Source organism: Rousettus aegyptiacus, unplaced genomic scaffold, assembly GCF_014176215.1.
Source record: "Rousettus aegyptiacus isolate mRouAeg1 unplaced genomic scaffold, mRouAeg1.p scaffold_m13_p_11, whole genome shotgun sequence".
NCBI classification, from domain to species: domain Eukaryota; kingdom Metazoa; phylum Chordata; class Mammalia; order Chiroptera; family Pteropodidae; genus Rousettus; species Rousettus aegyptiacus.
The window spans coordinates 10,663,756-10,691,165 of record NW_023416286.1 but is presented as its reverse complement, the minus strand read 5'-3'; the positions used below and the strand labels follow the sequence as shown (position 1 = coordinate 10,691,165).

Sequence of the window (27,410 nt, the reverse complement as noted above, 5' to 3'; positions counted from 1 at the left end):
TCTGTGCGACTGTTCCCTACAAAATTAGAAATATGTTTTAAGAAGTTACTAGTAAACGCCTTCACTAGTAACTTCTTAAAACATATTTCTAATTTTGAATTTTTATCTAATGCATTTAGAAATAAATTTCATAAAGCAAAATGTAAATGATTTGGTTCGTGCTTATTATTTTCCAATCATTTTACTTCTAATAATCAAGAAACAATGTATCATTCCAAGGAAAAATGCTTCCAAATATCTGTTTGGGAAATAAGAATTTCATCACAAATGACATATTTTCTAATGGGATCCAAATATTTAGAATTATCTGTTTGTCTTTATCTATCTATCTATCTATCTATCTATCTATCTATCTATCTATCATCTATCTATCATCATCTATCTATCATTTATCATCATCTACTTACCTAAACCTACCTATTTACTTGAGTATTTATAACTAAGTATAAATTTACAAGGTTTTAAGTTTGTTATCCTTTTAAAATTTCAGCAAATGCAACCTGAATTTAGCAAATAAATAAGGTAATAATTCTAATAGTAAAGTAAAACTATACTTAATGAAATTTGTACATTTATTTTGCAACCCTTTTCAAATTTTATCATAATTACCACAGCAACAACCATTTTCCTTTTCTCTCAGACAGGAGGCATATTTAGACAGAGCCATCTCTGTGACTTTTAGGTGCTTCTGTATGAAAAGGTTTAATTGAAAGTTTAGATCTTACTATTAGATATATTATTTTGTTCTTGTAAGTTTATATGCGACAAGTCAACACTGTGCCAGATAACAGAAAATGATGCAAAAATTAAAAATAAAATTTCTACCTCTACAACACTTTATTATTATAATGCATTTTCTAAAACTGCTATAAAGCCTGCATAGCTTGCAAAAAGCATTATTTAAATATAAAATTGGTGGAAAATTTTATGTGTAACATTACATGTCTACATAAAACACTATTAAATTTATTGAAGAAATAATGTTGAAGATTTTCTTTATTGTTCAATTTCCCCTTTTTGTGTATTAAACAGAGACATTTGTCTCAGCCTCAAGTACCACAAAAAGCTTTGTTTTCCTGAAAAAATTGTGACTTTATTATATGGAATAAAAATCATGACAGATGCTTATAGAGATTTATGTTAAAGGCTCTGAGAAATATTATTGTAAGTAGAATTGTTTAACTTTGTTTACCCCAGTGTTTGTGTTTCTTATCTATCATCTATCTACTTACCCACCCATCAATCATCTAACTCTTTATATCTATCTATCTATCTATCTATCTATCTATCTATCTATCTATCTATCATCTATTCTAAACCTCATCGTTCTTTTTGTTTCTATAACTGTTAACATGCAATACAATGGGTGTTCCTTGAAATACACTTAGAAGAATTCTGATTATAATCTTTATGATATATATTTCTGAGTGCTACCTTTTTATTTGATTTCATTTTCCTAGTTTCTTTCTGTTTCTGTACTTTGATCTATTAATATTTTTTTCCATTTTATATAACCTTATGCATTTTATCAAGTCTTTTTTTATGGGACAAGTATATCAATTAAATGAGATAGACAAAAATGAGCAACAAAATATTTAAATAAAAAAGACTTTTGGGTAAGTGGCACTATATGAGAGATTAAAAGGTTTTTAGAGAATATAAAATTCTTGAGCATAGAGCTAGATTGATTTGAATAAATAAATCAAAAATAAATATGGATTGACTTGAGGCATGCGTGGTCAATGCATTAAAATAGATTACATTTCTTAAAGAGAAAAAAGAAATGATTTTCAAGGAGAAATCCGAGGTCCAATTAAGTTTAGATCTTACTATTAGACCTGGAAATACTTATGACATTCATGGTATTAGGATTCCACAGGTGACGTTCAGAGTTCACTACTGCTGCTGCAACTGCTAATGGCACTAGAGATTTGTGCGAGACATTGTTTTCACTTCCATCTTCTGGAGGGATTTTCATAAGTTTCCGCAGTGTTCAAGGCATCCATTATGAACCTAACTCGATGTTGAGAAAACAGGCCCTGGCTGTTCACACCTCCCACAACACTGCATTGCCTCTGCGTTGCTAAATGTGAAATTCTGGCCTTGATGTTATTTTTTTCTTCTATAACTGAGTACTATTCCTTATCCACCACAGGTCCTCAGCAATGGAATGAACCTTGCAGGCCTACTGTCCCTGACATTATAGAGGAGGACAATGAAGAAAAGTCAAATCAAGATCACATTTCTAGTCAGAGGTATCCACTCTCAGAACCAGCTGAGGCTTTGTGCTAGGTACAGCCTGAAGCTGGATACAACTGATTGATGTGTTTGGTCTCTAAATACTACTTTTAATTATCTCAATATTCTTAACACACCCAAGCTTCTAACATATCTAGGTTATCTTGTTATCATTCACTATCATAACCAAGAGCTTGAGAATCTAGAGAACAGGCTTCAAGAATTCTTGCCTCCCCCTGCTCCCCCACTCATGAGCTACATATGATTATTCTTAAAATTCTCATTTATGACAATGTACAAATCATACCTGCTTCTGTGCTCAAGTGAATTCCCTGCCTCTCTTTTAGCTGACCAGGGAATTTCAACTTATTCTTCGAGAGGCAGCTCAAATTTCATCTGTGAAGGCCTACATGACACCATCTGGTTATAGTTAGGCATTTTTATGACTTTTTTTTTTTAACCGAGTAAACTAGCCCTTCAAGGGAATGTCCTGTTTTATTCAACTCTGTAATCTCAGCACCTAAGACAGTACTTGGCTCTTTTTAGATGCATAATAAATGCTGAATAAATGAAGACCTATTGAATGGATTATATATGTCACATTCTATATTTCCGAATGAAAATTTTAGACAAAATTTTTAAGCAAAATCAAAAGACAAATAACAAAGTGGAAAATACTTATAGCCATATGATAAAGGGCTAGTTTCCTTAAAAATGAGCTCTTACAAATCAGTAAGAAACTAATAAATGATCTAATTAAATAAATGAGCAAATGAGAAGAAAAGGCAATTCACAGATGCAAATTTCCAATACATGTAGAAAAAATGGCACCAATGTAATGGGTACTTTTTTGTCGGTGTTCAGCACACATTACTGCTGCATCCTTTATGAACCACTCCTTCGCCACTCTTGGTCTACCTGGCTCTCTCAGGTGGGCTGACTCCGCTACCTGACCCCCTTGGTGAGCATGTGATCCAGACTTGTCGATCAGCCTATTCAATCAATGTGGCTCCCAAGATTAGCACAGAAATGCATGCATGTTCAAATGTAACTTTGCTGAAACTCTCTGGAAAGAAGCATTCCCTCTTTCTCATGGGGCTACACAGACATCACTGCTGTAACACAGGGAAGCCTGTGTGAGAATTAAGCCAGTCAGGATATCTACTAGAGATGTTGCATCTGATGATCCCGGTGAGCCTTGGATCCAGTTGTCCTGACCCACCCACAGGCCAACAAAAAGTTTATATTTCAAATTCACACCAGGTTAAGTCGACTCTTTGCTACTCATAACCAGAAGTCAGATGTACACTTGCAATTCTTAAAATGTCAAACAGAAACTATTTTTATTCATTAGATTGTCAAAAATTATTGTTTCACAATACTCAGTGTTGGCTGGGGTGTAGCAAATCATATATGTCATAATACAGTTGAAAGAAATATAAATAGGTATAAATTTCTTGTGGGACAAACTGGTATTATGTTTTCAATGTGCACTTGCTTTTGATACAGTAATTTCACTTTGAGAGATTTATAATATGGAAATAATGGGATACAAGGATATTTCTCACAGCATTTCTCGAAATGACCAAGAAAAAAAAAGCCACAAAAAAAGCAAAATAAAACAAAAAACAACTAGAAATACTCTAAATGTCCAATAAAGGACTAGTTAAATAAATGATGATATACCCACACTGTTGTATATCATGCATCTAATCAAAAAGGCTGATTTGAAAAACTTCCAAGGTAAATTCATTCAATAAATATTGAGGGCCTACTACACGTCAAAAATTACTTAAGACCCTAGAATAAGAGAAACGAGGTTGTTGTTCATGAAGCTTGCATCCAAGTGTGTGTGTGTGTGTGTGTGTGTGTGTGTGTGTGTGTGTGTGTGTGTAGAGACAGAGACAGAGACAGATGAAATCTAAATAATTAGGGAAATGAGAAAATACCAGACATAAGTGCTCTACTGGCAATTAAAGCAATAACTGCACAGTGGCGACGTGGTAACGGGAAAGGCATCTCTCATGAAGAACCTCCGAGGAGAGATGTGAATGACCAGAAAGAACCCGTCACATGAAATTCGGGAATAGGAAAATTCAAGTCAGAGCAAGAGTTAGTACAAAAGCTCTAAAAGGGCCCGATCGACATGTTCAAGGCACAGAAAGAATGACTCAAGCACAGCAGACAAGAAGCAAGAGTTTAGGAGACGAGGTGACAAAATAGCTTGGGGCCAGTCTCATGGTTTTGCAGTCAGGGAGATGAAATGCGTTATGGAAAGTGTGGTGGAAAGTCAGCGAGTGGTTTTAAGCAGGAGAAAATCAACTCCTAAGTTAGGCTTTACGAAGGTATCTCCAGTGGAGTGATATTCAATTATCTTTACTAGTACCAGGACTGAAAAGGCCATTTGAAAAACCCCATCATGTCGCATTATCAATATTTCTCTAAAAACCCTATAGTATATGTGTAATATAGTTGCTTAATATTTTCAGTATATGCATATTTATATATTTATTTTTATATTTATAGTATATACATATATATGTATACATAATATACTTTTAATCAAATATTTGGAGAAAAATTTTTAAAGAATATACATGAAACTATAATAACAAAAGATTTTTAGTGTTCCCTAACCCTTTTTTACTGTTTGATCAAGAATTTGGTTTATCTCATATATAGAATTTTAGATGGCTTTTTCAATTATGATCCAGAGATAGCTTTCAAATGTAAACATTTTAACTTTTATAAATTTTAATCAATTACAGTATTTTATTTATATTTTAGCTCGCAAACAATAATGACCATTTATATACAAATATAAATTCCTGTTATCAATCTTCACTGACATTTGAATCACCATATTTTGAAACTTCACTAGTTAAAACAAGTTAAATGACAACATGAGGAAAAAAAGGCACGGAGAAGGTAAGATGTTCTGTTAGGATAACAGGCATGGTCTCTTCAATAACCCAACATCATGAAAAAAAAAGTGTGTGTGGTGGGCAGAGGGGGAGGGTGCCGGGAGCTTTTCTAGTCTAAAAGACTAGTCTAAAAGACACTTAAGAATCAAATGTAACATGCAGTCCTTGACTGAATCCTGGCTTGGACAAACCAATTGTTTTTACAGATATATGAGAGGTAATTGAGAAAACTTGATTCTTGGCATGGCTTTAGATAATATTAGGGAATTACTGTAAGTTTTGTTAGGGGTGATGATGGTATTTTGGTTATGTATGAAAATGTTTATTTTTCATACTAAAGTATTAATGGGCAAAGAACAATATCTTTAATTTACCTTAAATATTTCAACAAAACAAAAAAAGCTAAAATGATGATAATTATATTATCTAGGTATTGGGTAAGAGTGTGTTAGTTATTATTGGTACTTTTATTTATGTTTAAAAAATTTTATAATAAAAAGTCAAAATAAAATAAAATAAAAATGGAGTGTAAAAATCCAGCAAAAATCTTTCAAATTCACACTGTCCTTTATATTGTACCTATGTTTGGTTTTTTTCTTACAGATTGCTTTTAATGTGAAAATTTGTGTTTCTAAAATGTGCGAAGATTTTGTTCTATTAAATAGATTAAATCTCCCTTTCACAATTTTATGCACACTCATAGTTTGCTTAATATGGTCTTTCACCATCAGGTGAACTTCAGCTAATCACTACACAACTTCCACATACATTCTTAAGAAGCTGAACCTGAAATAATGAAACATTAATAAAAGAGAAGTGTCAAAATTTACATTTTGCTGGCTATAACTGAGTGTCACTTCATTTTAAAGTTTTCTACAGGGCAGAGGAATATGATTAATTATATTATGAAAAGAGATAAACTTTGAGCCAAAGCTGCATTTTGATTAGCCAATTAGCTCATTCACAGATACGTCAGTCCCGTGTAGGACTGAAGGTACAGAATGACTCACTCAATGCCTTTATTTCTTTTTCCTCCTCTGATATCTGACATGACTGTGCACAGCGCAGGGCAGTGAGGAAAGGTGGAGGGCAGCTATGGGGTAAATTAATCACTAGCCTTCTAAAAACAATTAAAAAAAATATTCTACTTACTAGTTAGAGGGAAATAATGGGTAACAAATGAAAGGAAATGCAGCCTATATAACAAGAGTTATATAGAGTTAAGCGTAACACAGTGCCTGGCATATAATTAGTGCGTGTCAAATGTTGGTTGTTATTGTTATCGTTATCCCAGAATATTTCTTAAGAAAATTAGTTTTAAATATTTTAGTGAAAAGTAACCATTTTTACATAAAAAAAAAACAATGGAAGTATAAGTAAAATATCTCACATCTTCATGTGACAGTCCTAAGTACTAAGTAGTAGGATAATGATGAGCCTATAAATTAGTTTCAAGATCATCTCTATTTAATGTTCTGTTTCAGCTGGAAAGCAAGGTTAAAGGGAACTGCCTGTGGCCTAGTTTTGCCATGATGATGCTACACGTTAGATGTGACATATGGCTGGTCAAATAGAAGCGCAAAGAGCAGGCTTTTACCTTCCACAGGTAGTATTCTCCTAAGAGCACACACTAGACAGTGCTCCCGTTGTTTCCAGCTCCTTCTTTAACAGCTTAAGTTTTTTAAAGCAGAACAGACACTACTATTTTCTTCCCGTTTTCTCTCTCTCTGAAAGGGTAGGACAGTTGGCTAAATGGGAAGGGACAACAAGAGACGCTAAGAAGGCATGCATGCCACATAGCAGACAGAGCACAGGACCAGTTTAAGAGTTCTGTGTAAATCCCTAAAGCTCTCTGTCACCTCCATGAAACAACGGTGAAGCTAAAAAAAAAGAAAAGAAAAGGAAAAAATCCTCGCTAGTTCTGGTTAACATGGTGTCTGTGAAGCAACTTTTTTCCTTCTCTGCACCTTCTTGGTTCTTATTTCAATTAGAAGAAAAACAGCATAGTATGCCACTGGGTAAGCTAAAAATGATGGTAAACTCTCAAAGGTATGAATCAGTTCTTGCCGTCTTTTTACCTCATGCCCGGCATAGAGTAGGTGTGCAGATAATACTTGTGTAATGAAAGAATTCATGAATGAATAAAATGATCAATTTAGATAAATGCAATTTTGAAATAGATGCCCCTTTGCACTTCTCCCTTGCAAGTTATGCTCTCAGCATGGATTATTCTGTGAGTTTAAAATGGTATTCGAATCCTGCCAATTAATGCCTTGTCTTAAGATAGTACTTTTCCTTCAATACTGCAACATAAGCAGGCTTAACAAAGATAATTTTCAAATTGGGTTATATGTTAAGGCAACATTCAATATATATTTAGAAAAAAATTCAAATTTGGCAGTGGTTTTTTTGGCAGGTGATATGTAATTAAATTCACACATTCACATTTTTATCTTCTAATGTTTTATATCATCATAGTCAGCTATTAATACGCTTAGTAGTTTTGCCCATTCTTCAGGTTTTGTTGTTAAAACTTAAGCACTGGGTAGATTAGAAACTAGAGTAAATAAAACTAATTTCATTTTAGATATTGTTAAGGTGAAAAAGAACTGTAGGAAGTTGCATCATTTTGCCGAGCTGAACGTTTCCCACCTTAACAGCGTAACCCTTTTTAATGTGGTTTATAGACATTTGGCAGTATCGAGGGTGGACGGTTGAAGAGTATTCACACTTCAGCGCATCCATTTGCATTATCACATTTCGAAGCCTCAAGGCATTATCACTTCCTTTTTTTAAGTAGCATAATAATTTGGGAAAATGGTTATGCTTATCATCATCTGTCAGTCAACAACTCCTGTGTTAACAAAATATATTTTTTCCACTCAGTGAATGGGTGTGTATGTGATGTCTTATGCTCATGTCAATATCAGCAGGACTCGGCTCTGTGATGAAACTATTTCATTTATCAGAGGGCATTGACTGGGAAACAGGAAAATTCCATTTACACTTTAATGAGCAGAGGCTGTGCTTCCTGTCAGAGTCATGTAACCACTGTAATTTAAGAGTAAAGTTCCTATGAGTATATGTAAATAACAAAAGCACTAGCATATATCATGTTTGAAGATAGATTTTACTACAAGGTCACATCTCCATAAGAAAAATATGTATCAAATAGGAGAAGAAATTTTTACATCCACTGTTGGTTGAATATTGAAAAGAAAAGTCAATGACAGATTGTTGCTGTCCATCATGCCAAACAATAAATACAACCTCTAATCTGAATATGTAGTAAATAAAACTTGAACCTGTGATGATGTCTAATCAAATAAAGGGAGTTTAATACATTTTACTGACAAAGAACTTTCAGATTCCCTTACTCTTTAACTGTTCAATTCATGGACTAAGAAAAGAGTTAGAATATTATAAATATAATATAATATTTCACTTTAAATAGTTGCATATCTCAAGTTTCAATAAAAATTTAACTTCAGTATTTTGATGTTTAAGATTCTGATAATTTGACAACTTAGATTAAAAATATTTATTACATGAAAAAATGATTTTATATTTTATTAAAAGGTATTGCTTTTTTATAAGAACAAAATTAAATCAAATAATATTTTCTATGTTCTTTTTATGTTCTATTTACTAAACTCTCAACCTTTTCCTCTCGATTTTAATACTGCTACAAAGAAAATAAAACGAATGGTTTGGTAATTCTAGAATTAACCTGTCTCAGCATCTAGTAAAAAGAGCAGGGGTGCTGTGTGATTCCGACTCTACCTTGAGCTCTGGCCATGGGAAGCGGCTGGCTGAACTCATCTCCATTTAGCATGTCCTGCCCCTCAAGGATTCGACTTCCCGTGTAAATGTTACCTGAGTGCCACAGAAGGGGATGCAGCATGAACGAGGCAGGAGCAAGGAGACCATCCCCAGCTCATACTGTCACCCCAACCCTACCATCAAAGCCCTGGGGAAAGTATGGCTGGGGCAAAGACTTATTTTGCTTCTCAGTTTCGGTTCTTGTCTGCACAATCTTATAAAAATATTAAGTTATTTTTTCCAACATGCTTTTGTTACATATTAGATGCTGTTTAAGAACAAAGTAGACAACCATTGTTTTGTAGATATCATCTGAATATCTTTTGGAGGAGTATGCAAGATATGCATGTAAGAGTTGAATTATGGACCGAGAGCAGATACAATATGGGAAGAGATATATATATCCAGGTGTACTCAGATGTTTAAAACTCTTATGCACCCATCTCGTTTGCCTCTTCCATGAAGCCACCCAGGCTTACTCAAGAGATAGCTCCTTCCTTTGCATTGAGGGCAGATCCAGGTTTGGCGACACACAAGCAATTTGTAGGAGGGGAGGCTCTTTAAGAAAATGAACATAAAACTATGAACATAAAGTTAGGAGCATGGCATGAGAAAAAGCCCCTGAAATATGAGGGGCTTCGAAGCTTAAACTTCATTAGCTTTATGGTAAATTTATCCTGACTCCACTTAATGTGCATATATTATAACTGTATGTATATAATAATCGACCTACTGCCTATTGGTTTTTTCTTCTCATAACCAATGAATATTCCTTGGGAGTTGGAACTATAAAGTCCTCCTAATATCACCTTACAAAGCTCCTTTTATGTATAGTTATGTGTATACAAACCTGAAATTTATTTGCTATTCTCTAGATTACATAAATCATAAAGAAGAAATTCTCAGATACACTATCTGAAACTTTATATAAGTGTCAACCCCACTTTCTTTAGGGAACAGGAATCCAGCTTTCCTCTGGCCAGCTCTTACCCCAGCCTTCTTAGACGGGGTCTCGTGTGATCCTGACTCTACCTCGAGCTCCAACCATGGGAAATGACTGGCTTAGCTCATCTCTAACCAACATATTCCATCCTTCTGAAGCAGCATCTGTGACGCATGTGGAGACGCTGTCTGGGATTTCTGGGAAATAAAAGTTTCTTCTGTCTTTCGTGAGAGCTCCTTGGTAAGGTGCGCTCTTCCTTTGGGTAGCATGATGTGAGGTGTGGAAGTGTTACAGCCATTCTTCCAATAAAGGGGGCGCTTGGGGTTACTGGAGGCCATTCCCACGGTTGGGATGGCAGAACGGAGTGATGGAAAGAGTAAGGTTCTTGGTGGCATCATCCATGTCACTAGAGAAAATCTTGCTGAAAACTAAACCTTCCTCTGAATTTTTCAGTTATAGGAACCAATAAGAACCAATAACATTGCTTTATTATCAAGCTAATTTGAGCCGGGTTGTCTGAAGCTTTCATTCAAAAGTCTTAACTTATATAACATAGAATTTCACGAAGCCAGTGAAATTGGGTTATAATAAAGTTAGGGGCATAATAAAGAAAGAAAAATAAAATTTCAATTTCTTTAGGACTGTTCATTTCATAGCATCTTAATTTTTTTATTCTGTAAAGAATATAAAAATTATTTGTCGTTTACTGAAACAAATTCTAGAATTATTTACTGCTAGGAATTACTACTTGGATCCCAATCTTTGTTTAGGAAAAACTTTTTTTGTTGTTAGAGATCTTTTAGAATGTTCCCTGTTAATAATATCATTCAAATGCTCCAATTCTTCCTTGATCTTTTAAAAAGTAACAAACTCTCTATTAAAATTTTTCATTTGCAATATTAATTAAAAGTACAAGAATTTCACGTGCTCCTTAGTGGTCATCTCTTCACTAAAAAATATTGCATCATTAGTAGTTTTTTTCTTCCAATTATATTACTATACTTCAAATGTCATTTTTCCCATTAGGCATATAATATGATATATTTTCACACATTAAAATCTTGTTTATTAATGATTTTTATACAGGAAAGTCTCGGGTTTCTAGCCCATTTGTAAGAAGTTCCTATTAAGAAATTCAGTGAAGCATGGAAACAATGCAAGAGTAATTTATTAAGATATCAAGGGGCTTTAATTTGCTAACATTTTCCTATCATGTTAGTACGACAGAATATAAAGACCAAATTGCTAAAGCATGGAAAAGAGTAGAATTGGAAAGAAAAGCTATCTATCTTTTAAGAACTCATGGTTTCAAATGTTCACAAAATATAGGACTCCATGTTTGCACTAAAGTATGGTTAGTATTCAAGTTGCCCTAACTTATTTAGGCTCGATCTGTTTATCTCCTCTAACTGTTTAACACTACATACAATTAGGAGGGCATATGTGAGCCACAAAGGGAATAGTTATGCCAAAAGGAATATCAAACAGATAAGGTTTAAAAACTTGAAGAATATTTATCTATTCTAGCTACATCAGAAATAGTGATTTCTTCATTTATCTCATCTTTTCTACATAGATTAAAAATCTATAATTACTAGCAAATATTTTACCATGTATCTTCTATAATCCATGTTAATTAAGGCCATATTTCCTTTGGTTAGGATAGTGTTTCAAGAACATTTGAGTCTAATAATTAGAGTAGCTGAATATGCACTCTCTAATTAAGCCTATTGTCACAAATGCCGGCTTCACTGACTTCTGGAAACTGTCCGAGTTTTGTCTCAGCTTTGGACTGAACTCTTTCCAAGAAGTCTGCAACTATGTCTGTTTTATTAACTCCTGTGCACCCTTCCACCTAGTGTAGTGCCTGACACATAGCGAATGTGTAATAATTGTTCGTTGACTGAATTACTGAAAGAACGGATATAAATGGAGGAAAGAAAGGTACCTTGGTCTATAAGCTTCCTTTCACCACGATATCCCAGTTGATTTCAAAAATAAAAGACCCTCTTTGCCGTTATAAAAATAAAATAGCCATAGTAGCTGTTGGTTATGAGGTTTTAATATTATGTATCGTACTATTTCAGAACGTACCTTTAAGTTTTATATATATGTTTCATAGTGCCTGTTAGCTAATGGCCATTCAATTAATGTTAAATAAAACATTATTTTGTTTAAGGAACTAGTTAACAGTTTTCGACCTCACATCAATAAGTTAGTTTGGTTTTGTTTTACACTCAAAGGTTACACCTCAACCTTGGCTAGTCAGAAGTAACAGTATATATTTATCACCATTATTTGAAAGACGATTCAAAGTATATGGCCTATGTCAACGATTTACTGTTATCTTCATACATACTATAGTATTAGCTAATGTTAATATGCCAGGCACTATTCTAAGTTCTTTCACTTATTAACCTTCAAATCCTCACAACAACCCTTTAATTATTGTCCCTCTTATACAGGTAAAGAAACTGAGGTGCAGAGAAATCAAATACCCTTGGGTAAGGCCCCAACACCAGTGAAAGGCAGAATTAGGATTCGGATGGGCGGTCTGGCTCCAGAGCTCTGCTTCCTCGCCACTCTTTCGTACCCCTCACGTACTGCTCTCTATGTAATACAGTAGACTTATTATTTAATTTGTCGAGGATGGTTTTGTTATTTAGGTCATCTGTAACTAGATTTGCTCCTGGAGGACAGGCCCCATGAATTGTAATGCTTCTATCCACCCCTGTCTGAATAATGACTTGCACATGGTAAATGGTTCAAGGTTTTTGTTCAGTTCAATTACACTGGGAAAATTACTATATTTGCAGCCAAATTGGAATTCAATTGCTGACTTTTTTTTTTTTTTTTTTTTTTTTAACTAGCTGTGTGACTCTGTAAGGCACTGGGGTAACTGATCTCTTAGGTACCTTTACTACCTATCATAGCATAACTAAAATTAGCAATGGACTAGCAACTCAGATTTGATAAGAGATTCACATAAAATAGAAGCATTATAGAGTGAATGACAATGAGTATTCAGGCTTAGAAATATTTCATGTGTAATAATAACAGCTAATATTTATGAAGTGCCTCCACGTATCAAGTACTGTTACTGTCTTTGCACACACACTATTTCGTCTTTACGACTGTATGCGGTAGGATAGTATTATTACTGTCATATTACGAATGAGGAAACGGGCTATGAGAAAGTGGTTTCAGCTACAGAACTAGTAGGTAGTGGGATATGGAATGTCAGCTTGGGTAGATCTAGTTTTCAAAGGCAAGAAAAGAGGCGACAGAAGGAGTGCTGAGTGAAAAACAATCTGGATTAATTTTAAGCTGGTTGCCATGAGTTTCCCTGACTCACAGGGCTTATGCTCCCCTGGCCCACGAGCTCCTCAGCCCTGCCCCAACCAAAACCAAATGCATTTACACATGCCTTTTAAGCAACTGTGGGATGCTCAACCAGACAACCAAAATGGCAGAAAAGAGAGAAATTCTGAGTGAGTCAGTAGAGGCTTAATATGGCTAAAGTACATAATCTTTAGGGTCTGGCTCTGAGATTATTTTAGCCCATAAAGAAGCTTTTTGGGCTTAGTTCCTAGTTCTTCACTGTACTTCAAGGAGTTCAGTATCCCACTTAAGTTTCCTTTGGACAAACGAGGTAAACTAACCAAAAACGTGTTTTTCATTCTCATCTTCCATTATGTATTTTGTTCTTCCCAGTTTTGGAGACAAATTTTTGCTCTCATATCTTACCAGATCCTTGATAAATTACAGTGCCCTGCTCTTTGCACTATTAAGCTCCCCTACAATGTGGTGCATGTGTGTTATGCTCAAGACAACATGCGTTATCACCTAACAAATGCATCACAGAAATTTCAGGTTTCTTTTCGTGACCTTTAAAACCTGGGATATCTGAGCAACCTCTCCCTACATCTGCTCTTTCTCAAATATCCATTTCATTTTCCCTATATTAGTGCTAATTTGTCTTCTCGTAGCTTAGTTCCTATGCTAAGAACAGATGATATTTAGATGCTGATTACAAAAGAAGACAACCAGGTTTGCTGTCATACAAACATTAACCGAATACATACAATAGGGTAGAAATGCTTTTAGAACACAGCCTTACAAAGAAAACTGACTTCTATATTATTTAGCTCACCTTTGATAGATCCCTGAAGTTTCCTGGAAGAGTCAAGTCCAATTCTTCTGATTCATAGTTTGTTAAAACCCATGGAAAAACAGGGTATTGGTTCAGATCATTATATGTCCGTCCTAGTAAAGAAAAAGAGAAATGATAACCCATATACGCTAAAATGCTAGCTCTTTATCATAATTGTTTGTCTTTTTAGTGCGCTACCCCACACTTCTCAGCTTCCCTTACAAGTTTCTGTGGCCATGGAAATTAGTTCTAATCTACAGAGCATGCATGGGATGACGTGCCCTTCCAGGCCGGGCCCACTGCGGCTTGCCCCACGGCTGCCTCCATGCTCCATTTCTCTTCTGCTGATTCTCATGAAGACACTGCTGCCATGTTGGAAGCAGAGCCTTGTCTGCCAGGGACCCTGAAAGTGAGCACGAAGGAGGTCACCTTGCTGACCTACACACCTGTAGGTTATGTGATGGTCTTCTATCGTAATGAGTATATATCTAGAAGTTACATTGTCAGTATGATGAATACTATGTTAAGCTTATAACAAAAGTCGATGGAGAGAATTTGCAAGTTAACAGAAGTACTCTGAAGCCAGTATGAGAAAGTACAGAGGCAGATGTTATATACACTATTTTTCACTCCTCTAAGTTCATGATTTTTTTTTTTTTTTTTGTATTATGTTGTTTCACTCCAGTGAAGAGCTGCTGGATTTTTTTTCTTTTCTTTTTTTTTAGATAGAATATTTTAAGTATTTCAGGTAGGATGCTGAAGTATAGTGAGAATGTGGAAAGTTTAGGAAAAGCATGGCACTGGGTCACCCTCATAAACTGGTACTGAATTAACATATAATCCAATGAAATTAAGAGAATCACTATTAAAGAAACAAGGGCCCCCAAAAAACCTTTTGTTGAATAAGATTATATTTGGTAAAAATGTGTTATGATTCAAATTCATACAAAGTAGCTATTTCAATTTAGTGATTTCAATTTCATCTAGTATGCCTTTATGCACACACCAATACAGCATAACAGTAACACAGATGTGCATACATTGTCTTGTTCATCATCAAGAAGTGACATTACTCTCCGAGCAATTGTTGAATGTGACTGTGAAACAGAAAAAACAAGCCGCAATCTGAGGAAGAACTAAATCTGCTAATTATTACAAGCAGCAAATCAAATTAGTTAATTCACTTAGTAAACATTTCTTGGGTGACTGTTTAGTACATCAATCTCTGCATTTGACAACAAAATTCCATATTGCTTTAAAATACAGAGACTGATATAGGTGCATATCATATGTAGGTAACTGATAGAAAGCGTTGCTTCCATTTTGCATTTCTTGGAAGGAGCATTGAGAACCTGCACATTAAACTGGAAGGCAATGCCTGTGGCTAGACAGTTTGGCCGACGGGTGCGCCTGCTCTATGTCCGTAAGTGTACTATGAAGAACAACACTACTGAGAATAAACAATAATGTGGAACATTTACTAAAGTCTTCTGTACATGAAAATGTTCTGCTAAAGTACTGTCATTGTAAAATACACAGTGTGAGATTCTTAAATTTTAAAGTTAGAACGAACTGATTGCTCACATATATGTTAACTTAGGAAAACTGATTACTCTCAGTAGTTTTTCTATGCAGGTATATGTGCAGTCTAGATTGGCTAGGCAGAGCTATTTCTGGGATTCTAACTGGGCCCATGGCATATTCAGTGCTCTACCATTTTCTGGGTTACTAGTCTACTTAAAATCTATAGATTTTAATGAAAAATAGGTCTCCCAGTAACTAAGTGTATTTTTATGGAATAATGGTGACATTTATAAAGATATATTTATATTACTTATAAAAATCAATCAATAGCTAAAAATTAGATACCATAATTGTTTTTAAATTTTCTGATGAAGTTTTATAACTTATATACTGAGGGGAAAAACTATCAAAATAAAATAAGTAAAAAGCCAGTTTATATTAAATGTAACATATAAACACAAATAGCATAAAAATAGAAATTATAATTGAAGATACTAGCTTTTTAATAGAAATGACTCTAATGCAGGAAAAGATATGAAAGTATTTTTGGAAAAAATAAAAAGAAAAGAAAGCATCATCTTTAAAATACAGTATAAGCTGACAGATGCTAATAATCATGGAGTACGGAATTTGTCTGTCCTATATTTTTTGCAACTTACTTTTAATAATCTTTGGAAGATTCTTTAAAAATAAAGGTTAAGGAAATTTTAATTTTTAAATTACTAAAGCTTATAGCTCTTTCTAATTCTAGCAAATATAGTAAAATTTATAAATAAATATACTTACACAATCACATTTGAACTTTTCTACATAAAAGCCTTGCAACGTGGGCATTCTGTATTTATTTTTGACTTGAATTAGAAATTTGATGTATTTAAAAACCACATGAACAAAATGAATGATTAAATGGTACTCTGGGATTTTGCATTCATAAGTTTTAGCTGTGTGTTAACATTATTACTTTAATTACTTTACTGAATGCTGTGAAATGAAAAATAAATACTGTTTCCTTTATTAACCGAGGAAGTAAAATAATTCCAAAGTAATACCTGTTAAGTTCTGGCACTTCTAGGTACTTATTTATCAATTGTTCTGGTTTTAAATTTTTTTAGAATAACTTAAATTTAGTAAATAACCTTGTGCTGTTATTGGTAGAGCATCTTCGTATTTTCTTTTTCCAGCAGTAATAAGTGTAGATTTTTTTTACTAACTATGCTTATAAGGATTTATTTTAGGTGATGAATATTAAATATTGCAAGCCTATGACACTAATCTACTCAAACAATAAAAGTGAAGCACAGTAAATGAGATCTCAGAAATACTGAATATATTTCTTCACTTAAAAAAAAAAACTTTTTAATTAAACCATCCAATTTAATGTTTTTATATGGCACTTTAGTATTGAAGGTAAAGTGATCTAGAGACAGCTGACAAAGAAATTATAACTGCAATTCCTTGGTGAAAATGTTAATGACAGCAAAATATTGTTTAATTAGATGATTGCAGCATCTGGATTAACACTCTTTAAGAGCGATATTCCTGTGCTTGTCTGCTTCTTCACACTTTACAGACATTTTGTCATCTCTAGGTCATTAGGAAAGAATTTTTAATGATTTTTCTAGAAGCAAGCAGTTCAAGTTACATCTAATTAGATGACAATAATAAGCCCAACACATGCAGTAGCTAAATATATACATAATTAACCAGGGAGGGCTTGTACATCACAGAGTAAAAAAGTGGAAAATGCTAAACAGGAGAAAAAGGTTGGGGTTGGGGAAGTTGTGCTGAATTCATTAGCTGATCATATGAAAAATAACTCAAAAACCTTTTAAAAATTCTCAAACCTAACAGGATCATTTACATGAAGCTATGTTAGCAATCACTCTGTTGTTTTTCTTTTTTTAAAGCAAGAATGCCAGATTTTAACATCTTGTTCATAGTATCTAATAAGGTATAAAATGAGGCGTAGGTTGTACCTTTCAGAACATAATGAACAGAAATCAGGTCAACTCTAGGAATTAGAGGTTGAAATCACATTTTTAGTCCAACTCTAGGCATCATTAAAATTCATCTACATAATTTTCTAAAACTTAATATTCTTTGAAAACTAAAAAAACCCCGTATGGGTTACAAAATGTGAAATTATATCACAGCTCCAAATTATATTTTCATACAGTTTTTAAAATTATGAAATGTTAAAGAATATTTTTAAAAATATTTAATGAAATACAAAAATAGGACCTGACCCTATATATGTAGCAGGTTCCCGACAATGTGCCACATACAGAAACAGAGAAAAAAACCACCAAAACGTTAACTCTGATATTTATGGCTATGCTTATCAGTGATCTAATTTTTTAAACTATAATTTTCTATATTTCCAATTTTCTATAATGAGTACTTATCAAGTTAGTAAACAGAACAAAATAAAGGCCATGAAAACACTTATGGGCTTTAAGGTGTCTTAAAAAACAATGTTTTCTGAATATTTGACAAACTTCTTTTAATATGTAAAGTATCTTTACAAAATTTATAAACATATAGTAAAATGCAATTATGGATATATACATGTAATACGAGGGTCTACAAAACTAGTTGCATTAATACTCAGACACTGTTGCTGTATGCTTCACAGTCTTATTTTTAAAAGCATCTAGAAAAGAGAAAAGCAAAATTGGTCAAGTGTGACAGACCTTGAAAAAATGAGGATCAAGGAATGTATCATAAAATGTACTTTGCATTTCACGTTAAAATAATACTTTAGAGAAAAGAGGTAAATCAGGGGGCGTAAGACAGTAAATAGTCTTTTAATAAACATAAATTTATTAAATCACGTTGACCTTTTTTAAAATGTGAAGCCAGAAAAGATTGTTTTCAGCTTCTCAATCAGATTCTAAGTCTGCAACTCTTCTCTTTAATCCAGGAAATTTAAAGAATCTCTTGTTCAGTAATTCTATTGGATTTCCATAGTAGATCACAAAAGCATGGAAGCACAAAGCACAAATGTTAATTCAGGTCAATTCGATGGGTATTTACTGAGCAAAACTTTTTTCCTTAGTGACCTCATAATCTCATTGGAAAGAGGAGATACAGACATAAAATGCTATGGACACACTATCCTAAGTGCCAAAACGTGTGACACATGCAATGCTATAGAAGATGTCAGTGCTACAGACAATACAGTTATCACCAGATATGTCTTTGAAGGAATGAGGATATGGATGCGGCGGTTCTCAAAGTGCCGACCCTGGACAGTGGCAGCAGCATCACCAGAGCCTTGTTGGAAATGCAAATTCTGAATCAGGGTCTCTGGAGATGGGGCCCCGTGATCTGTGCTTGAGCGAGCCCTCCAGGTGATCGTGAGAACCACCAGGACCTTGGATGCTGGGGTGGTGGCTATGTTGCTGGTGTTGCGGCTGGTGGTGCTCAGGAGTGGCCACCACCAGCACCCCGGGCACACCTCCACCTACCGACTGCAGAGTGGAGGTAAGGAAGGCTGGCCCCACCGCAAGGCAGCGCTGACCGTCACCCCAGCACCTGGCTCCCGTGGGGATCTGCTGAGACCGATGCTGCAACTACCTTGGGGTTTGATTTAGCCTTCTGCCCACTCCTACTTTCTTCACTCCCCTACGGATGTGGGTCCCAAAGGTTCTCTCCGAGAAGCTTCCTGCAAGCACCTTTCCATCTCACAGTCTGCTCCCTGGCCTGACACCTGGCCGAAAATAGTACCAGGTTCTATCTTAGAGACGGTGATTCCAGGTCTACTTCTAGTAGCTACAAAAGTCATGACTGTAAATGAACTTCGAAAGCTTCTTTTGATGAAACTGTTTAAAATCATTACTTGTTCAGGTTTTTAAGGCAGTTAATAGAGTAAAGCTGATGATGAGCAGGAAAACTGAATGGCGTCATGGCTACCTGCAGCTGGCCGGCTGAGTGATACTTGAGAGCCGAACAACCTGCCTTAGCATCCTGAATCCATCACTTCCCAGCAGCCCGACTTGGGGAAGCTACTTAACTTCTCTGTACCTTATTACCTCTCTTGTGAAACGGAGACAAGAACAGAATCTAAAACTTGGGTTACTGTTGGGATTGAATGAGTAAACACACATAAAGCATTTAGAACACTGTAAATTACTCAATAAATGTTAACAATAATTTACCATGTTTTTCTGAATGTTGACATTAATATTAAAGAAATATTTCAAGCTAAACAAATAATAAAGCTAAACAATGAAATAATAAAAATAATATGTTTTATTCTGAATTTTGATATTAGGAATAATTAAAGAAATGTTTAAAAAAAGAGTATGGTAAGATACAAACCAACTATTTCTTGGCTTTGGTTTACTCAGTAAATTTGTCAAAACATCCTGTCAAAAAATGATAAATTTTAAGTTTCAATCGATTGACATAAGCATTTACTGAACAATAACTGTATCATTGAAACCATGCTATGTGATAACATGATAATTTAGTCGAATCCATGCTAATACAAGTGATACTGGACAGTCCAACATCTTTATACTGTTGCTTATTCCAGGACCCTTAAAGAACTCTGAAAAGTGTCCCAACAGAAGAGATAAATGGATACACAGTGTTCTCCACAAACCGGAAAAACAGGCAATTCTAATTACTTCCCTGATGGGGTTTAGTGAAGCTTCTCCATAAAACCATTGCCCAATCTGGTGCTCAGTACTAACCGCCACTCCTCCTGCAAACTTCAGGATGACAGTGAGGGAAGAATCAGTGGGATTACACCCAGGGAAAGCAGCTCAGGATGCTTATATTCGTAAGTTTTTCCAACTGTCATTCTACTTCCGTGTAGTTTCATTTTGCCCAGATAGTCATCTATGTATGACGAAATCCTTTAAGAGTTAATTTAAAGCCCATATTTTCCACAAGGCTTCCCTTGACTAGGCTATCTCCTTATCTCTGACTTCTCTTAACCTTTATTAAAGGTGATGGCACTTAATTGCATGCTTTCTTGTATGTTCTAAATGTCTTTATATGAAAATATTGTTCTGATAGTTAGGTCTTAAATGACTAGAGCAATGGTGCTCAAACTTTATACATCAGAACCACCTAGAAGCCTTGCTAAAATGAAAATGTTTGGGCCCCACTCCCAGAGTTTCTGATTCAGTAGGTTTGAGGAGTCTGACAATTTACATCTCTCATAAGACCTCAGGTGATACAGATACTGCAGGTCAGGGGACACCCTGCCAACCAATTTGCCTGGGCATGTTACAGTGACCTCTACTTTGTGTATAATGATATTGTATATAATGTTATTTACATCTCTCTCTCTCTCTCTCTCTCTCTCTCTCTCTCTCTCGATACCTGCTGCCATTACTCTAATCCAACTCTTCGCCCCACATTTTCCTTTTTCTTGGAATGCCTTCTGCTTACTTTCTAGCGAATTCTTACTCGTATTTCAATTTCCAATTTAAATGTTGCCTATGAGAAGGTTTTCCTGTTCTCTTGGTTATAAGTAATGCCTTCCAAACCTGTGACTCCAAATGACTTTGTACATTCTCCCGTCACAATAATGATCACCTTTTCCTGGAATTTCTGGTGTACACGTATGTTTTCCCGAGTATACCATGATCTCTTCAAAGGCAGAGACTACACTCTACTTCTTCTGTAGGATCAGTGCCAAATGGAGTGTGTGTTCAGCACATACTTACTGAAAGGAGGGACAAACTGACTTCATACCTAGAGTCCTGTTGCACTCTCCTAACAGTTCTCGCTAACTTCAAGCTATCTCATTTCCGATTCGTGTCATACACAGTTACCAGTTTAATTTTCCTAAAACTCCATATTGCATTCCCCTCTACTCCAAAATGATCCTGACCGCTAAAAGTCTAAGATCAGGCTCTTACAATCTGGTTCTTACTTACAGCTCCAATATTATCTCCTATTGTTCTTTGCTTCAGCCAAGATACGATACTCAGATCCACTGAACATATTACGCACATCTGACTGGTAGAAATTTGTAAAACTTTGCTCTTTTTCCTCTCCCACATTTTTAGAATTCCTCCACTCTGCTTAGCTCTTGGAGCATTCACTCTTAATAGCACTCATTCAATACTTAGCATCAGGAGTCTTAAAAAGCTCTCTTATTTATGTATATTTCATTTACCCATCTAGTTGCAAGTGTTCTGAGTTCCTATCTCTATTTTATACTTCTTTTTATCTCACTGTCTACACAATAGACAGTTTTTAATGTTTAGTTCTAATCGTTGTATAGGAAATACCCAATATATTCTTAAAAAAAAATCCAGTGGCCTATACATTCTTCATGTCATCAAATAAAAGAGACCCAATGATTCAAGAGAGAGTAGGAAGACACTTAAATTCCCCTTATGATCAGCATGCTCTGGCCCAGAAACCCAAAGACTGTCCCAACCAGAAAAAAGTCAATAGTGCTCAGGTGCAGGTTTAGAAGTGATCACAATGTTAACTCTATTTAGACTGCAGTCCTTCTAGAGCTAGACAGAGAAACTGCCAGAAGCCAACAGGCATGATAGGTGATGGGTGGCACCGTACCATATTGGGGAAAATACATCAGTCACAGACAAAATGTAGCAGGAAGGGATGGACTCGAGAAGAGTCCTTTAGAACAATGAACTAGATAACAGTTTATCCAGAGGGACAGAGAGAATCCTATCTTAGAATCGCGGAAATGTTTGACACGAATGCCGGCTGACTGGAAACGGAGCTGGGAGTGAGGTCTATCGCCCCGTCTTCCAGTTTCACATCCAACATCTCCAAAGAGCGAGCACAGTTAAGGGAAAAAGTTCATGTGCCCACTTAAGACATACGGTAGACAAGGAATCTTGACAGTTCTCAAGAACAGATAACGAAGAACCTAATACGGGGAATATGGAAAAGTACTGCAGAAGAATGTAATGAGAACATTATACTGAAATTCAGGTAATGATCAATGATCCATGTAGCTGAAAATAATATACTATATTACAACAAGAAAATTTTAATAGAGCGTTTGAAGCCTTTTTATGCAAAAATATATAAACTCCAAAAAATAAGAGTTTAATAATAATATGGATTCTGGGTAGTAAATTATATTGATAAAGATAAGCAATGAATAAGGAGTAAATTGAGTTAAACTTCTTATCTTATGCAGGAGGGATTAAAAATCTTGATTTATTTTAGAGTTCAAAAATAAAATACATTTTACAGCATTTAAAAAAAATTAAACATGTCTCTAGGAGAATCAATAACAAGATACCTACATCCTAAGTCACTAAAAAAAGGACAAAGGACAAATATTTACTTATATGACCAAAGAAAAAGAAAATAACATGAAAGGCAAGAAAACATTAAAAACAATAATATAAAGATGCTGTGAGACCAAACATATCAGTTATTACAACAGATATAAACATATTAAACATGGCTACTGAAGGTTAAAAGTCCAAGACAGAGGAGAATCTGTAACCGCACCTCTGCTCCACTGCACAAAGCCAGCAGGTGTGCGGTTCCGCCTCTCTCCTCCCTGGCATTGAAGTGTGTTCTTTTTTTACTACATCTTGCTGTTTACCCAAACATGTCAATGAAACTAAGTCCTTTACATTTAAGATATTTAAGTTTCTTCTGTCTATATATGTAAGTAATATGTGCTAATTAAATAGTATACACTTTCCTTTTGTCTTTGAAATAGTGAATAGGTTTAAGATAAATACATTATGTGTAACGATATATGAATAAATACGAAATATGTCATGAAGATCTCAGAAGATATATGTATATAATGGAGATGTGTACATAAAATATATAATACAATTTAATATGTCATCAAATAGTCCTTCGATTGTACCTCTAGTATCCTATTAGCAAATACTTTACAATATGTATTAAATAATTAAAATGCAAAAACGTTTCAAACAACATTTTTATTCCTTTTTTTTGAAAGACATGTGTTTTAGTCTATATATTTAATACATATCTATCATTCGTATTTAATATATACCTATAGCATCTATACGCACACATATATAATAGATTTACAAAGAGTATATTATATAGTAATCCTTTTAAGCTATGATTCAGAGAACGCAGCTTCATGGTTCTGAATAGTCATTCATAACAGTAATAATAGTTAAGTATATGTATTTAAAGTTATTTAAATTCATCTGAATGCAAAAAATTTTATAACATCTGATTTACAAAAGTAAACTCTGTAATTCAACATGAATAAGGGTTTTTGTAGCTTAACTTAGGAAAAAAGAGATACTTAAATCTCATAGACCATTGACAACCACTGATTTAGCAGAAAAACAGAAACACTATCTTCTTTTAATTTACAGGCACGGTACTGCTGAGGTTGATGGCAGTTACGCATCATTTAGAAATGTAATCTGATTTTATATTTTTATTTGAACATTTTAAGAAAAAAAACCCGCTGTAACCTAATCATGCCATAATCCAGGTGACATCTGTACTAGGCAGAATCCCGTTGTGATTCTCCTGTCTGGCTGCGATTGCGGGGAATGACAAAGTAGTGAAATTACATTTTCCTATTATTATTTCCAGACACTCTCTGGCAATGGTTTGTTGACTCTAATAAACCTTCAGACAAAGCTGTCAGCAAAGAAAAGGGCAGAAGGAGAGCAAGAAGAAGCCTCTTCAACAATAAAAGCATCTAGAGCCTTGGTACCAGCTTGTACATTTTCTAATAACATTTAATATGAGTGCTTTGACGTTTAGTCCAATGCTGCATTTGAATTCCAAAGAGGAAAATGTATTCCATTAAGTCACATTACCCAAGATTTTGCTGAAAACGAACATATGAGATTAAAGAATGAGATGTCTTACCTGCTATAGTATTAAGAAACATCAGATATTCGAAGTTTGAAATTTCCCTTCTTTGCCAGCGCTGAGTCATGTTGGAAGATTTATAAAGCTGACGAGGAGTGGCCAGTGATATCCTCCTAGTATTTAAGAAACCATAACAGAAGAGTCTTTTTTAACCCATGACTTCTAAAAATTCAATATTAACTATATACCTGTTTTGATACCATTAAATTTAAAATAATCATTAAATTTATAATAACCTAAAAAGGTGAAACCATATTCAAAATAAGTCCAAGTAGCTTTTAAACAATACAACACATCTACCCCATGCTAAGAAGCTAGGTAGGTAGGTAGTCAGGAACCAGCTTATAAACATTTGACTTAAACCTCATATAACAATGGCCTCACTAAGCATTTTCCACCTGTCTCCACACTCAGTGCGCACACGTGCACAGCCTCTACCCATATAATACACGTCCTTCTTGTGATGTACAAAACAAACACCTGGGAACTTTGAACATATACGAATTCAGAAGAAGAGATACAGAAATGGCTGCAGGGAGTAATCAGGATAATTTGAATAAATTATGAATCTTCGGAGGTTCAACGTGTTTATCTAAAAAATAATGAAAGTCAGCTGTATTTGTAAAAGTACGATAAGGCTAATGAGTTTCTATGAGGGTCACCACTTAAGACAGATGTTCCCAAATTCTTCAGTTCATGCCACTCTCAGTGTCTCAGTAATTCTCTTGTGCCACTCCCGGCCCAAGGAAAACACCTAAATTCTGTTTATTAAGTAGTTATATCTAAATAGCTTAATAAACGCCTAAGTCTTAACAACTCAGTAGATGTTTGAAAATATCATAGTCATATTTTTATTTCATTTAATGACCACGATTACTTACTAAAGAACTGGACACATCGTTAGCCAGTGCACAGCTTCTTAAACCTCGGAATCCTATCTACCATCACCATCTGCATTTCCTGTTCCACAACTGTCATGCAATACTTGTTTTTGTTTGTTTGTTTATTTGTTTACCACAGCAACCCTCTAAAACTAGTTTCACAAAGCTGAGATGTCAAGAACGCAGTGCTGTCTAACGTATCTAACTTGACCTAAGAGTTTGTGCGGTGGCTGACGAGTGTTGCTGTTTTCCGAAAAAATACAAATGCCTTGCAGCAGCCCCGCGACTTCACGGGGACGTCCCGTGGCTCCTTGGTGTTCAGTTTGGGAACTGTGGACTTAAAATTAGTTTTGTCGTTCATGAATATTCACAAGCATCGCCTTGTACACAGTAGGAGCTAAACATATGTTAGTTATGAGAGAGGAGGGAGGGAAGAAGGACGGGAAGAAACTCATCTCAAAATCAAATCTGAATTAACAATTTTAAGAATAATTATGTGTAACTTGATGCTTAAAATATTAACTTAATGAATTGCAGTAGCCTGGTCGCATATTAAATTTTTTGAAGAACTTTCCTAGTTGTATAGATTTCAGATAATATGCCCTATTGGCTCCAAAAACACAATGAATCTTATGATTCGATTAATTGTAATGTGACATGATATACATACTCCATACTATAAGTCTCTAATTCAGTGCATTTTCCAATTAATTTATAATATGACTTTCACGGGGCTACCTAAAGGGCTTTCACAATTTGGCTGATACTGACATCAACATTTAAAATTTCTTCAGGTCCACTTCCACTCACACAACTATTTTAGATTATAAACGTCTGACCTGATTCTGATTTTGTCATGGCAACAAACCAAAATGTTTTTTGAATTATCAAATAATTAGTAGACTATGCTTAGCCTAATTTTCACTGTGGCGTTATTATAACCATATGCTTACTCCAATATGTACTGTTACTATTATAATCATATTCTTACTAATCTAACTAAAATTCTTACCTGCAGCATGCTCAGTCTGCTAAAAGCAATGTACGTAATAAAGTTTTGAATCCCTTTGTTGATATTTTGAACCTAGACGACTTAAGAAGAAAATTGCTTGTCTGGAAATAATTCTTACCACCAAAAATGCCCCCGGAACCCAAAACTAAACAAAATCTGACCTGCGTAAACAAACTTAATAGGTATAAGTAATGGGAATCATGGAAGAACATTATCATGTCATTCTTAGAGTTTGGAATAGTGAATAAAAATATGGGCTTAGGAAATGAATTTAGAAAAGCAGTTTTCTAAATTCATGATCAGTTTTTCCTGTTTATTGCTCTGTCTTTCCCCCAATAAACTCATGGAGAGCAGGGACTGAACTGTGTTTTACTCGCTGTTATACCCTTAGCATTTAGCAGTGCTTGGCATAATGGTGTCTCAGTAAGTACAAACTGAGTTATTGGTCACCTACCCTAACAGAAAAATGGCTGAAGGGAGATGCGATCCTAAAAAAATCAGGTAATTCAGTCACATGAAGAAGAAAATCAGAAACAGCAAATCAATATGGCTGTTCGAAATTCCTATAACAAATTTAGACATTCAAATGAGGACAGTTTGTACATATTTCGGCTACAGTAGGATGCTTTTAGAATTAGGAAATAAAATGAAGACAAAATTGCCCTCTGAAATAAAAAGTACCATAACTAATGGTGACCATTTAAAATAATCGACTATAAATATAGCCAGGTGTATCCTTAGTAGGCGAAGAATCTAGTTAAATCTCAAATTGATTGATTGTACTGACTATCTGAATATAAAATACACTAATCAAACAATGGTAATCAGTATGGGGTATAGAAAACGGTCAAGTGTTTTTCCATCATCAGGAGTAAAGGTATCCTTATGTCCAACATGGGCCTCCTTAATAGAGGACACAGAATAGAAATGAAGAGAGTGGGCTAAGATCTTGGATAGAATAAATAACATATCTAAAAGAGAAACGTCCTATCTGTAACATGGAATAAGAATCTTTTTATTTTAAGAATGTGGTTTTTTAAACATGAAGTGCAGAGAGCTCCCTTCTGTCATGAGA

General features: G+C 34.7%; 1 protein-coding gene across 16 annotated transcripts in view; it reads right to left on the bottom strand.

Moving 5' to 3' along the window:
- Positions 1-27,410, bottom strand: part of NBEA (neurobeachin) — a 611,133-nt gene that overhangs the window by 74,591 nt on the left and 509,132 nt on the right. For all 16 annotated transcript variants that reach the window (XM_036228295.1, XM_036228296.1, XM_036228300.1 and 13 more), the window contains 2 exons: positions 24,440-24,555; positions 14,081-14,193 (listed from right to left, as the gene is read on the bottom strand). In XM_036228295.1, coding sequence (XP_036084188.1) covers positions 14,081-14,193; positions 24,440-24,555 — 229 coding nt within the window. The remainder of the gene's footprint in view (positions 1-14,080; positions 14,194-24,439; positions 24,556-27,410) is intronic.